Source organism: Crocodylus siamensis, chromosome 5, assembly GCF_052110815.1.
Source record: "Crocodylus siamensis isolate JL-2025a chromosome 5, ASM5211081v1, whole genome shotgun sequence".
In the NCBI taxonomy this organism is placed as follows: domain Eukaryota; kingdom Metazoa; phylum Chordata; order Crocodylia; family Crocodylidae; genus Crocodylus; species Crocodylus siamensis.
The window spans coordinates 70,798,808-70,813,100 of NC_143399.1; the positions used below are offsets into that span (position 1 = coordinate 70,798,808).

At 43.9% G+C, this 14,293-nt stretch overlaps 1 protein-coding gene across 9 annotated transcripts in view; it reads left to right on the forward strand.

Annotated features, from left to right (window-relative positions):
- Positions 1-7,215: 7,215 nt before the first annotated feature.
- COL11A1 (collagen type XI alpha 1 chain) overlaps positions 7,216-14,293 on the forward strand; it is a 256,244-nt gene continuing 249,166 nt past the window's right edge. For 2 of the 9 annotated variants that reach the window (XM_090048879.1, XM_090048883.1), the window contains exon 1: positions 7,216-7,777. In XM_090048879.1, the coding sequence (XP_089905005.1) occupies positions 7,663-7,777 (115 nt within the window). In that variant the 5' untranslated portion in view covers positions 7,216-7,662. The remainder of the gene's footprint in view (positions 7,778-14,293) is intronic. The other 7 variants (XM_090048880.1, XM_090048884.1, XM_090048882.1 and 4 more) reach the window with 4 other exon arrangements.

The window sequence follows — 14,293 nt, forward strand, 5'->3', positions numbered from 1 at the left end:
GGCTGGGGTAATTTGAGCCTGGTTTTTTCTCTCCTGCCCAAGCAGGGGGTCAGACCTGATGAGCTACATGGTCCCTTTCAGCCCTACTTCTATGAATCTATGAGCTCTGTCAGCAGTCTGCGGGAAGTAATTCTTCTCCTCTATTCAGCACTGGTGAGGCCACAACTGGAATACTGTGTCCAGCATTGGCAATGCATAGGGGGTGCATGCGGGTGCATGTGCACCCCCGAACATGGCAGTCCACCTGCTGGTTGCTGCTTACCCCCCCGCCCCAGTGTCTGGAGGTGGTCCATGATCACTGCTGATGCTGCTGGTGGTGTCTGTGGGTGGTTGCTGGCCACTAGTTTGTGCTTGCCACCCCATCACTCCCCCCTCCTTCACCCCCCGATAATGCTGTGGCTGCCTCTAGCAGCTCCCCACTTGTCTCTGCCATGCTCTTGCTGCTGACAACAGGAGCTTATCATTGCCAACAACAGAAGCTCACTTCTGGGGTCACACAGTGTTCATGGTGTCCAGTTTTGCCCACCTCCCCTGCCACAATAGAAAGGATGTAGACACATTGGAGGAAGTCCAGTGGAGGGCATTGAAAATGGTTAGGGGGCTGGGACATGTGCGTTATAAGGTGAGTCTGAGGGAACTGGACTGATTTACTGTGGAGGAGAGAAGAATGAGAGGGGATTTTAATAGCAGCCTTCAACTATCTGAAGGATGGTTACAAAGACGATGGAGCTAGACTGTTCTCAGAAATGGCAGATGATAGAACAAGGAGCAGTGGTGTCAAGTTGCAGCAGGGGAGGTTTAGGTTGATATTAGAAAGAACTTCCTCACTCAGAAGATGGTAAAGCACAGGATCTGGCTACCCAAAGAAGTTGTGGACTCTCCATCCCTGAAGGGCTTTAAGACCCAGCTAGACAAAGCCTTGGCTGGGATGATATTTCTGAGTGTGGTCCTGCTTTGAGCAGGGAGTTGGACTAGATGACCTCCTGAGGTCCCTTTCCACCCTATTTTTCTGACTTTGATTGCTGTGCCATCGGCATTCTTCTTTAGTTTTTGGAAGCAACCACAGACTTTTCAGGGATTTCAGCTCTTTCAGACATTGTGAATACCAGCTTTCTACTAGGCTGTGACAGTTTGTGGCATCTAGCTCAAGCCTTTGTCATGGGTTCAGGAACTGAGAAGCACTTCCCCTTTGAGGAGTTAACAAGCCACAAGACCCTCTATAGAGTAACATTGTTATTCTTGTTGTTCTGAAGCTTAATAACAGTCACATTCACTTGCCAATTAAATTCCTTCAGCCAATTAAACACCAGGCCTAAAATCCTGTGATTCTACTCACATATATTGTAGTATCCATTTCTTATCAGTGTACCTCAGCAGTCATCTATGCATAACTTTTGTCTGGAGTCTTTCCTGCTCTCCACACACGCACATACCAACTTTGTGCTGGAACCAAGGGCCACTCCAGTATAAATCTCTGCACAGCTCGTAGTGAGTACTGACCCCTTCCTGACCTTTGCATAACTTTCCATTAGCAACATTTGCATGTCTACAAACTTCACAATTTTGGGAGGGAGAGCTGGTAGAAGCACAGTTTTTATCCTGCTGCCCTTTACAACTACAGACTTTATCAACGAACAGTGAAATAGGTTTGCAAACAGTAAAAATAGGTGCGAGTACCCCCCCAAACCTCTGACCTTGCATGCTAACGAGGGTCTACAGAGAGAGAATAAACAAAGATACCATAATGGACCATTAAACATAGCTACTACACACATATGGGACTTACAGGTATGAATCACATTTAGGGCATTTGACCAAAAGCAATTAAATCTATCATTTGTGTTATTAAGACCCTTAACAGTGAAGTCAAATGGTTAACAAATGCCAGAACCCCAAACTCAAGAGAAATTTTCTTAGATTTCACTTCTTTTTTGCTATCTCTTTCCTTCTCCAAGGTAGATCAATTTATAATAAATATTTTTAAGATACATCTTGATTACAGAAGTTTAAGAGCCTGTGTTCATCAGAAAGCATAGATGACAATGTGATGGCTGTCTCAACCAGGCAATATTGAAGTTGTTTAAAATTTAGGCTTTTTTTCTTCCTAGCACCTCTTCTCTTGCATGGGTCTTATGGGAATTTACACACACATTATGCACACTGCCCCACTTTTACTTTCACCAAAGGAAACAGAACAAAAAGACTGGGATGTCTCCAGGCTACTAAAAATGAAAGACAAACAATACACAGAGGAAAAGCATAATGTTTAAAATAATAGGGGGTTAACAAACTCTGCAAGTCTTGATGGCTTCAGGGATTTCTATAGAGGAAGAGTTGGATTTGCAGACAAGAAACCAGATGGTGATGCTTTGCTGGCACTACTGGGCCTCCTCTGGGTACAGGCTTGTCAGTGGCTGGCCTTCTCCTTATGGTCAAGAATTTTGCTCATACTTGCTGGGAATACCTCTCTTTGTATTTGGACAAATCAGATACTAGCCTTATGTTAAAGTTAGGTAACAGGGCAGTCTTGTTTGAACCGTGTTTTACATTTAAACTTGAAGAATTTTTTTTATACCACTGGTTACAGTGTGCCAGAGCAGAATTTGATTAATAGAGCCTGCTGGATTGTGGCAATTACCACAGTCCATCAGGCTCCAGCGTCTTGTGTATCAGCATCCCTGCACTGAAAAATTGGGAACGGGGGAGGAGGAGGTGCTTAAAAGCTCCTTTGAGCTTTAAAGTGCCCCCACTGCTATTTTGAAGCACTAGGACCTTGATATATGAGATGCTCCAGGAGCTTTAATTACAGTGACTCTCAGTAAAGTGCCCCTCCCCACACTCCTGGAGCACTTATGTAAATGCCCTGGGAGCCTAACAAATATCAAAGTCACAGATGCACAAGACTGCTTTTGAGGAAACTTTCATGAGCCTATCTGGCTCAGACATCTTAAAATATATTATACTACCTACACTAGATAAATAAACAGGGCCTCCAGTAGATTACCTTATGAGGTCCCTTCCATCCCTAGTTTCTTATGATCCAAGTAAATAGGAAAAATAACATATGTCTGAACGGAAAGGATAATTATACTGTAGGAAACTACAGGTATAAAAGGAGAAGTGAAGAGGATTTAGAAGAAGAAAAAGTTTAGCTTGAGCTATTTTCATTTAATCCCTGATTAGGTGTGTTCAGTTTATTAGGGTTAGACTGAAATGCGAGTATAAATGCAGGAGAAATGATGGCAGATTTTGTGATTTTTTTTTTAACATAGAGATGATACTTTGAGTCATAACAGGATTAAATCACTCAAAAATAGATTCAAAGTGAGAGGAGTAAAAGCTAATGAGTAAAGTTCTTTGTAAGTATTTTATAACTCTTTTTTAAGCTATGCATTAATTATCAGTGTTTGCAGGGCTTTTCCTGCATCCTTTGACTTCAGATGGGTGTCACGAAGATGCAACAGTTTATCTGTGTACTACAATTTGGAGGACCAGGTTGGAAAATAGATAAATCCAGAACAGATGCATTCTAGTTTTATTGTTTTCTCAGATGTTTTAAGCCTAATGGTTTTCTCATTGTCCATAGTATTTTTAGGGGGGGGAGTAAGGAATTCCTACCCTTCCATCCCAACTTAAATAAAATAGCTGTCTTTCTTTATTCCTTAGAGCACGGGTGTCAAACTTGCACTGCCCCCCTTCCCCAAGTTGGATCCAGAGTACAGGGGGCTCCTCACAGCCCAGAACATGGTGGTACAGTAAGCAGCAGCAGCGGTTGGGTGAGTGGTGACTGTGGGAATTTTACATAACCATCACTCGCCCACGCTGCCAATACATGTTGCCAGTGGGGCTCCATAGCCTGCTTTTCTGTGATGGACCCTGTCCCCACTTGCCCTGCCCCTAAATTCCTGGCCCCCCCTGGATGCAAGTTGTATTCTATCCCCAGCTCTGACAGACCTACTGAGTTAGGGCAAGATGATATGTTAGGGTTAGTAGGTGCTAATTCTAAGGAGTATTAGTCTGTGTTAAGGTTAACTCCTGCTAGTAATCTATATGTGCACCAATCAGACCTGCAGCTAGAGGGCTGGCAAGCAGGGGCATGGTTAGGGGCTGCAAGTCTGCTGCATACCTACCCTGCTTGCTACCCCTCTAGCCATAGTATAAGACAGGGTGTGGGGGGGGGAGGGCCTTTCCATGCTGCTTGGATTTTCCCCTCTGACCCCCTTCACTCTTCAATAGGCCCTTCCACCCCTCAATTGCCCCCCTCCCCATCCCTCAGTTGGCCACCTTCCACCCCTGAATTGCTGCCCTGCCACCCTAATCAGTCTGAGAGCAGCAGCAGCAAGGGGGGAAGGGAGAGAAGTCTCCCTCCTTGTCTGCACCCTGGCTTCCTGCAGCTTGTGCCTTCCCTTGCATCCAAATCCAGGCCCCACCAGGTGCTCCCTGGCTTCCTGCAGCTCCTTGCCCCCCCGCCTTCAGTTGCAAGGCCGGGCAGAGGCTGGATGTGGGTACACAGGTGCAGGATGGTCTGTAAGGACTACAGGAGCAGGCAGGAATTCCGCCCCCCCCCAACCCCACTAGCACCTCCACCACTCAGGCTGATCAGGGCAGCATGGGAGTGATGGTGTGGGGGGAGGGGGGATGTAATGGTAGAGAAGGGGGCAACTGGGCTGTCAAGGGAGTGATCTGGGAGGAAGCAATTTAGGAGCCAAGGGGGAAATTTGGGAGGCAGAGGGGACAGCAACCTGGCAGCTCCCTACTTACCTTCTCCCCCATCCCTCTTCTCCCTTACAATTCTGCCCCCCACCCCTTCCCCATACTCCCCTTGCTCTTCTACCCACCTTCATCCGTTTTCCTTCCCTCCCTACTGTCCCCATCCACTTGTTGCCCTGTTGTTTGCAGCTGTCAGTTCAAGGCTGTAAAAATCATATAGATGGTAGCTAGTTCACCTGAAAACAGTGCCTCCTGGGACACTGGAGGACTGCAAATTGGCACTTCTCTTAGGTGAACACCCAGAAGTTAATTTAATTTCAGCTAGCTAGTCCAGCTCCAAAATAATCCTGGCATAACTTTAAAACACCTGAAGTGCACTTAACACTAGTTAACAACCCTTAATATGTGATCTTTCAAGTTTTAGGTGTGTTTAACATCATCTAATTGTAAAGGGTAGTCTCACCTTTACTTCTGGTAAGTCACTACATTTGTAATTTGGTAAATTACTACTAAATTTGCTCTGTGCCTCACCTTCCACATCTGCATGTATGGTACTTACTGGTATGAAATATCTAGATGAAAAGTACTAAGTAGTATTAGTAAGCTCCAATAACCTATTAAATGATATTGCAAAGGGTAAAGGGCTAACCATAGGTTTTGAAAGTCATAATGTTTTCTGCTCTATTTGCTGCTCCTTTTCTTAACAACATAACAAATTTCCTTTTTTTTCTTTTTTCTTTTTGCAAAACCATTATTATGCAGTTGATCAAATATGCATTACTTAATGTAAGTTCAATTTTTTTCCCTGAAGCACAGACATGGATACCCATGAGACCAACTTTAACAACTCAGTAGATATTTGAAAACCCAATTGGCTGGAGCTAGGAAGGAGGCAGCCAATGAGCCATAACACTGATAGGATGATCTTCCCTGAGGCTCTTCAAAGTTTGGGACATGGGGTAGTTTCTCTAAAGTCAGCTCAGCTTCAGGGAGGGCTGTGGCAGCCCCCCCCCCACCCATGTGGGAGAGTGTGCAATGAAGAGTGCAAAGCAGAGGTTGATCCTACAGAGACTCTGCCAGCAGTTCCCTGGGTCTTATGCCCTCAGACCGTGTTTCAGGGATGTATTTGGTAGCCGTGTTGGTCTGAGACAAAAAGAAATGCAAAAACTCTAGAAGCCATGGTTCAGAGATTTTGTGATTTCTTAGTTGGTCTAATAAAAGGTATCATCTCTGAACCAAGACTTCTAGAGTTTTTGCATGCCCTCAGACCTGCACTTAGGTGGAGAAGTGATGTGGTTTTTTTATTTTTTTCCCCCACCTTTGCATAGGCTGTGCATTCTGGCAGCCAGCAAGGAGCTTGTTCAAATACCAACTTTACTAAAGGACAGAAGGGAGAAACTTGTGTCTGGATCAGCAGTTAACAAGCAACTTCTGTCAGCTCCGCTCCTCTGGGGAGGGGTTCAGGTGCAAGGCTGGAGGCTAGATGAAGCAGTACTGCTCAGTGCAAACAAGGCAGGCAAGGTTCTTTGAGTAGATGAGATACCTTTCATTAGACCAACTGAGTAGTTGGAAAAAAGTTCTTAGTTTTAGAGCGGAGTCACCCTTGAGGCATAGGGAGTCTCTGCTGCTCTGAGACTCCAAGGAATGAGAGGAGCGAAAAGTGGGGTGGGATGTCAGTGAGAATGTAAATAGGTAGAAATTACAAAGGAAAGGTAAAGCAGAGAGGGAAGGGTGAAGAGAGCAGGGTGGGCGGGGGGGAGAAGGGCTAAAGGGAGGCATGATGGTGATAGAATACAAGGTAGAGAAGAGGCTGTCAGTGAAAAAGAAAATAGCTGGAGACAAGGAAACCAGGGATGAGAGAAGCTCAGTGTGTGAGGATGTTGTAGCGGTGGTGGTCTAAGGGCCTAGGCAGACAAGGTTCTTTGAGTGAATCTGATCTCTTTTATTAGACCCACTTAAATAGTTGGGGGATTAGCCTTATGTTTAAACTTGAAGAACTCAGCCTGAGGAAGGGTTTTTAAACCCTAAAGCTCTCTCCTTCCCCCCCACCCCCCAACTATTTAAGTGGGTCTAATACACCACATTCCCCCAAAGAACCTTGTCTGGGAGGATGCAGTGAGCATATAAATAGGAAGGAAGGAGACAAAAGATAAAAAACGGGGGGGGGGGCAAGGAGGAAAGGCCAAAGGTGAGCAAGGGTGCCTCCCCCGAACCGGTGCAAACGGTGCATTCTCCCTGGAAGAGTCGGTGCCTCCCCAGGGATCCTTTTACCCCTCTTTGTCCCCATCCCCTCCGTTTGTCCCCGTGGCCTCTCCTCGCAGGCTGCCCCGCCGCCCCTCTCCGCGGTGTTTGGTGCAGCCCAGGTCCCCGCCACCGGGCGGGCGGGCGAGCGTGGCCCCGGCGCCGGGAGCGGGCGGAGCGGCGCGGGCTCGTGCTCTCCTCCATTCCTTTCATTCCCCGAGTGCTTTCGAAATGCCCCTCGCCTCTCTCCGGGCTGGGGGCGGCTCCGGGGGGCTGGCCCAGTCCGGAGCTGCCTCGGCCAAGCGAGGGCGGGCTGCGGGCTGCGGGAGGAGGCGGCCGATTGGCTTCAGCGCGCCGGCTGGCTTGTCAGTTTCGGCTCTTGGGGGGGAAGGGGTGCCTCTCGCCCAGCCCTCTGACGGGGTGAAGCCTTTAGGGGGATGCCGTGCTCTTCGCATTTTCATTAAAGCCCCTCATCTCCCTTCAGTGTGAAGGCAGGGCGCCGGAGCGGAGGGGCCTGCACAGGGGCTGTGCAAAGAGGAGAGAGGGAGAGAGAAACACCCCCCCCCAAAAAAAAAAGCAACCCCCCCAACCTCCCTCTGGTTGTCACTGATGGCTCTATAAGAGGAATCATCTCTGGGAATATTGTGGAGGGGACGGAGCCGGTCCGCAGCGAAGGCGCCCGGGTTTCACGCACGCTCCAGGGCGCCCAGCATGGAGATGCAGAGGTGGTCCACAAGGTGGAAAACGAAAAGGTGGCGCTGGGACTCCGCTCTAACCCTAGTCCTCACGTTTACTGTCCTTCTCCAGGCTGCAGAGGTCAGAGGAGGTAAGGAAAAAAAGACTGGGTGAGAAGGGAGAGCCGGGCACTGCAATCGCCCCTCGTCCCGGCCGGGCAGGAGGATCCAGGGCAAGGCTCCTGCAGTTGTCCTGAGACCTGTCAGCGCATATCTCAGCCGAGGGGGACCGGGAGCCCTGCCCAGGCTTGGCTCAGGGCACGCTCAGCCTTGTTGGGACCTCTCTGCAGAGCTCCCTCGGGGGAGCTTTCCCAAGGTGCTGATGATTTAAAGTCCCACTTGAAAGCATCACTCGTTTTTTTTTAATTTATTTTTTTTTTTTTGTTTTTAAGACCAGGAAGCAAGATGCTGCTTTTGGGGCTGGGGTGGGGGAGGAAGGCAGCGGCTGAGCAAAACTTTTCTCTCTCTCTCTAGCTCTGAAATCCAGCTTTAAAATCCCGTTTTAGAAAGTGTGTCCGTTTCAGCTCTTCGCCTTGAAACTGCCACACTCCGTTGAGTGGACGTGGGCACGAGGCTGATCAGGTTCCCCAGGTCTTGGTTATGATTAAAAACAAAAAACAAAAAAGCTATGATTATTAAAAAACAAAACAAAAAAAACTGTTTTTTTTTTCTTTGAGGGACGAGGGGGGAGGAAGGAGAGAGGTCCCTCGGCTCTTAGCGTGATATTTTTTATCCTTTTACTTTGAAAAGCTCCGTGATTGGCAGCTTAGGGCTGAGCTGAAATGCATTTCAAAGGGCCCCTTCCTAGACAAACAGGAGACTCAGCATCTCCCTGTGGCCCTGCTAGACCTGCAGGTGGTGCGTAGAGCTGCGGGGACCGGCGGGGGGGGCGGGGGGCAGCTCTTACGTGGCAAGCGGGCAGGTCAGTGGGAGCTGTGCCAGTGCACCGAGAAGAGCCTCCCCCTCCCTTTCCCCACCTCCCCGCTTTGCTGCATCCTCGGGGGGAAGCGCGTGGTCCGCTAGGTGTCTGTGGACACGGTTAGCAGGGTGCAGATCCTGGGAGCGCGCAGCGCAGAGGGGGACCGCGATCCTCGCCCTCCAGGGTTAGGGGAGGGGTGGGGGCAAGGATCAGGTGACGGCTGCCCTGCTGTCTGGCCTCTGGGGGTGGGGGTGGGGGTGGGAAGGGGAGGGGCACGCAGGGGCTCGAGTCGGGGAAGCTGGGCTTCTGCACTGCCGCCTGGTAGCTTTAGCAGGGGGGACACAGCCCTTCCAGCACTCTCTCGTGGGTGGGTGGGAGTGTGGGGGGGTGTCCCAGCTGACAAGTAATGGAGCTGAAACTTTAGGATTTGAAACGATCTGCTCAGAGCTTCACCGTGCATTTGCCAGTGCTTTACACTCCCTGGCTGCATGGAAGGAAGGGCTGCTTCTTGCCACCCCAATAATTAGGTTCTTCTTGTGTCAACCTTACCTAGTTTTTCTGCGTCTGATGCTCCCGGAGTGCATTTTTGTTTCCCTTTTTTTTTTTTTTGGATGATTTTTGCCAGTAATTTGAAGATGGCAATTTTGCCTTTGCCCATAGTCTCGGTCCACACTACTTATGCCGGGAGCCCAGAAAGGTGATCAAAGTTTCCATGCCATTGCTGGTACCTGATCACCACTTTGGGGAACCGTCAGCAGTTCTGCCCCCTGCCGGTACTGTTTGTCAGAGAGGCAGGAGACGGCCAAATCTATCCTTGCTGCAATGCATCTTAGTTAAACAGAGGTCCACCAAGGATGAATAACCCCTGTGCACATAAAAGGATTTGGCTTTTCATGACTCTGTTGAAACTAAAGTTACTGAAGGAAGGAGACTTCAGGCAAAGACATTTTTTTTTCCCCTAAATTCAATATTCTGCTCTGACCTGGAGGCAGTTCTTTGCAGCATTTGCATCATAACAGAATTTATGAAGACAGACAAACTTTGAGTTGTGGTTGAATTCAATTAAAATCTCAACCTAAGCAGCACTGATAACAATTCAGTTCAGGCTACCTGGTACTTACTGGAATATTTTAAGTCATAATGGATTTGGGTCTATGAGCATGACATATTTAGTAATAAAAAATCTCTTGTGAAGAGATGCTTAAAAAAAAAAAGTGTGCCTCTTGCCATGGTATCAAGGAATTTGAGAAACAACAGATTACAAGTTTGGCTTATGCTGTTTGATTTCTGTTAAAAACTCTTTGCAAATCAGCAGGTTGTTTTGGCTTCCCTGAAATAGGGTATACTATCAATCTGTTACTAAAGTCAATAGTAGTCCTTCCATTGTCTGCACTAAACTGGAGTGCTGGATCTGACCTAATTTCCTAGATAGAGCACTGAATAGATATCTCTGAGTTGACTTTTATATATTCTAAAACTAGCTGAAATATTTAGAAGCTTAAAATCAAGAGAGTGACTGATTGATGATTAAAAGCGGGGGGGGAATAATTAATATTATACTGAACAAGTCACAGTAAATGCTGGGAGTATCAAAATATTACAATGTTTCATCAGAACTAAATGTAAATTGACCTTGGAATTGTGTTTAGGTTAGGGTTTTTTTTTTAATTTTTATTTGGATTTCCATAACCGGTTACTGTATAAAGAAACTTAGTGTCTGTACTGGAGTGTTAAACTTTGCAGCAATTTTATTTATTTTTCATTTAAAACACAAGGTTTTCTTGATTTAGAGAGAAGTCAACTAAATTCCTAAAATTCTTGACTGATAGGTAACTTTGTTAGTATGAATAAAGGAGAACAAATTCCACATAGGCTCCTGAAGTTTCTCATTCCTATGGCTCTTTCTGTGTAAATGTGAGAAGTGATTGAATTCAGAAAGTAGGGGGCATACTTTGTCACTTCAGTGCCCATCAAACCCACAGCAACTCTCGTTAGAAAATACTCTTGCTTCATGTCCTGGTACAAGTAAACAAAATTCACTTTTTAAAAGATGCTCTTTGATTTCCTTCTCTCCCTTCACCTTTTAACACCAAATCTGTTGGTAGTGTCTGGAATGAATAAACCCATTTAGTTTAAATGGCATAGCCTCAACACTATAAATTTTATTAAGGGCCTGGCATCAATGCCCTATTGTGATGCTGATTTAAATTTCATGAGCAAGAAATGAAAAAAAATAAAGCAACTTCTTTAGCTCTTCAAACAAATGGAAACCCTGCTATTATTCAGAATACAGAGAGGTATAAAGAATTCTGGTTGAAAATATGAATGTGTAGCTATCTGAAGAATATAACTTTTGGAACTTCTGTTGAAGTAAATTCATGGATTTGCTTTAAAATATTGTAAGCACTTAACTTCAGTTAACTTACTAGGAAATGCAAAGATTATTATGTTCCCCAAACTCCCTTGAAAACTAGTAAGAGCTCGGGGTTCAGAAGGACTGCAATTGGGCCCATAAATAATGAGGCAGAATATTCTGTAGGATCCATACACACCTAAAACAATGTATGTAATTCAATTCTAAATGTGTACCAAGTCTCATTGGAAATATAGCTATTCAGGATTCATTTATCAGAGGAAACTTGTTTAACATCTGAACATTACTAATCTGCACAAATTTGCTGTTTTTAGATAGAAAACATATATCTTTACTCAGAACTGATCATCAGTAATGTATTCTGTTTTTCTTGTCTCATATTCTATGTGTGTCAGTGATGAATGAAGAAATCAGAGTATTTTCATGGATCCTTTAATATAATATTTACTATACTCAAAAAACAGTATCATGACCCTCAGTAAAGTAAAACGATCACACATTTCAAAGGTTGATAATAATCAAATAAATCAAGGTGATAAAACCATAGGAGGAATTGATAAGATTTTGAATAACTGTTGGTTGTCCAGCTGAAAAGTTTGTTTGAGTCCCAGGGATCAGCAGGTGAAATGGTCCTGTCTTCCCAGTACATAGTGACTGATCCAGCAAAATGAAGCTGCAGCTGCATGAAGATGTTTGTTTTTCTGCTTAACTTAGAATTTTTGCAATATTTCAAATGCAAAACAACTGTTTTGTTTCAGGCAGCTGATAAAGAAATACAACTAGTATGGATTGTAAATTTTCCAGAGCATGGTTCTCTACATTTAATTTACAAGGAGATATAATAGAGAGCCCTGAAGGGACAATGCAGGCTAAACATAGGCTTAATGTTTCCTCCTTTAATTTTTTTGGTACAATTTAAAATATAACAACAATTTCCATTATGTATAAACACCCATACCAAATATACACATACAGCACATTTTATCTCAAAATTTATATATCTCACAGCTATCATTTGAAGTTGTTTTCTCCAATTTAAAGAAGATCTTCCTTAATATAAATCCTTGTGTCATGTTTTTCTGATAAATGTCTGGAAAAATTGCTGGTAAAGTTTGGCAGCTGTAGATTGTAGTAAAGGAAATGTCCGAGTCAGAATGGTAATTTTCTTACCATTTCAGACACATTTGATCTACTTTAAATAGGGACCTTCATTCTAACAAAGTTGTCATATAAGAAAAGAACTATGACATGAGTACTGAAGTGGTGTTATACTTAAAACACACTGGAACAATTATGCCTCTTACAGATGTGTTTTGTACAGTGTTGAATAGTAAGTCTCCATCTGTTAGTAAGATTAAGAAGTTGCTTTTTTTTTCAGTAGGGCATTCTTCTTTTCATAAGAAGTCCTCCTAACATTTGTTCATTTATTGTTGTTCTGACTGTTTGTTGATAATAGGCAAATAAATGGAGCTTGGGAGAATTCTCCTGTGCTTTAAGAATGTAGAATCTCACAAAGTACTAGAGTTTTGCCCTTTGGATGAATAAAGCAGAAATAGAAAAATTACGTTTATTAAAACTAGTCTAAATTGTATGCATAGTGGCAGGGATTGACAAATTTTAAATACAAATTTTACCAACTGCAAAAGTAGCACATTAACGGTGGGGCTTGCTACTAAATACTAGGAGGAGTTGGCAGTATTTGAGTTCCTTCAACATGTTATCACACACAAGGGGTTGTAAAAACCTTTATAAATTCCAGGTCTGGGATTTCACTGTATGTCAAAGTGTTAATGCATTCAACATGTGAAATAGAAGTTAGTTTGGCAGAACTGTTATTATGAGCACACAGTGTTTGTTACCAAGTAAAAACAAAAAAAATGGAGACATGCCTTATAAAAAAATATGGGTCTTGAACCTGCTATGGCCGTCGAGTTACGTTCAGGGTCGTAACAAATATATGATATGAGCAAAATCCTGGTCACCTAACCCAAGTCTGAAGTTTATTGAAATTTTCCTTTGAGTTTAAGGTGAAAAGGATTTGGCTCTATAGATGCACTTAAAATAGTCTAGGAATCTGAATATTTTAATGTTAATTTTGGATCAAAATGAAAGTTCAAGGTTTCACACTTTATCCATTCTAGAACACACTGCTAACTGGGGCCTGATTGCTAGCCTTTTTATCAAGGGAATGTATGTCACTGACTTCACTGGATATAGGTTTTCAAGCCATAAAGACAGATCAAATTGATGTGTCTAGACTGAATTCAATGAAGTTACTGTGAACCATAGCTAACACACTCACCTTTAGAAGCTTATAATTCTTCTAAACACTTTCTATTTATGTAGCTGAAAAAATGTACAAATATTCCACCTTGAAGACTGGAATCAATAATGAGGATATTTTTGAAAGTTAGAAGTTTCTAAGTAAATACCTCCTTTGTATATCTATAAGCATGTGGGTTAAGAAGTCTCAGTCTACCTTTCCCATGTTTAAGTAGTGGCCACATTTCTTATTAGCGGCAGGGACGAGATGTGTCTTGCTGTGGTGATCATCATCTTCTGGTTACCATCTTTTTTGGTTTGGTAACGGGGACACGGTATTCCAGGAATTTCATATCTGTTCTGCTGGCCTCAAAGTATCACTTTTGAAAATACTGTCTCCGAGACCTACTATCTTTACAAAGGAAGTGTTTAGCTTATATGGTAAAGAGAGCTCATCACTCTAAAATATCTTCCATTACTATGGTATGAACGTGGAATAACTCAACAGAAGTCAGCACAGAGCCAGATCCTGATATGCTATCAATCATCACATAACTTCAGTGGAACTGTTCACACTTTTATATTAGGGTAGATCTGACCTGATGTTAAAGTGGTGTAAAACTAGGGAAAGCAACCCAAAATCACTCACAATCAGTACAGGGTCAATTTTAATGAAGGCTGCTAAGCAGGTAATATTATTACAAAATAATGTACATGTTACATGTAAAAGAAGTTTGTATTGCATTAATGAAGAAGTCAGATTATTTAGGGTTTCACTACCCAATTTCAACATTTAGGCTACATGTTCATTAATGCATAGTGGTTACTGTACTACATTAAATGTGCTTGCATAGTCAAGTACAAAATAATTGCACAATAACTGGAGTTACTGTACAGTAGCATCAGTGAATGCTCCCACACAGTAGCCTAATAATACTGTGCAGTAGTATATAAGCACTGTTTGGGCCGTGACGTGCTATTGCACAATATTATTAGGCTACTGCACAGTTAGTGTATCGTGGATGTGGATTAATAATGAAACCTTAAAAGGTA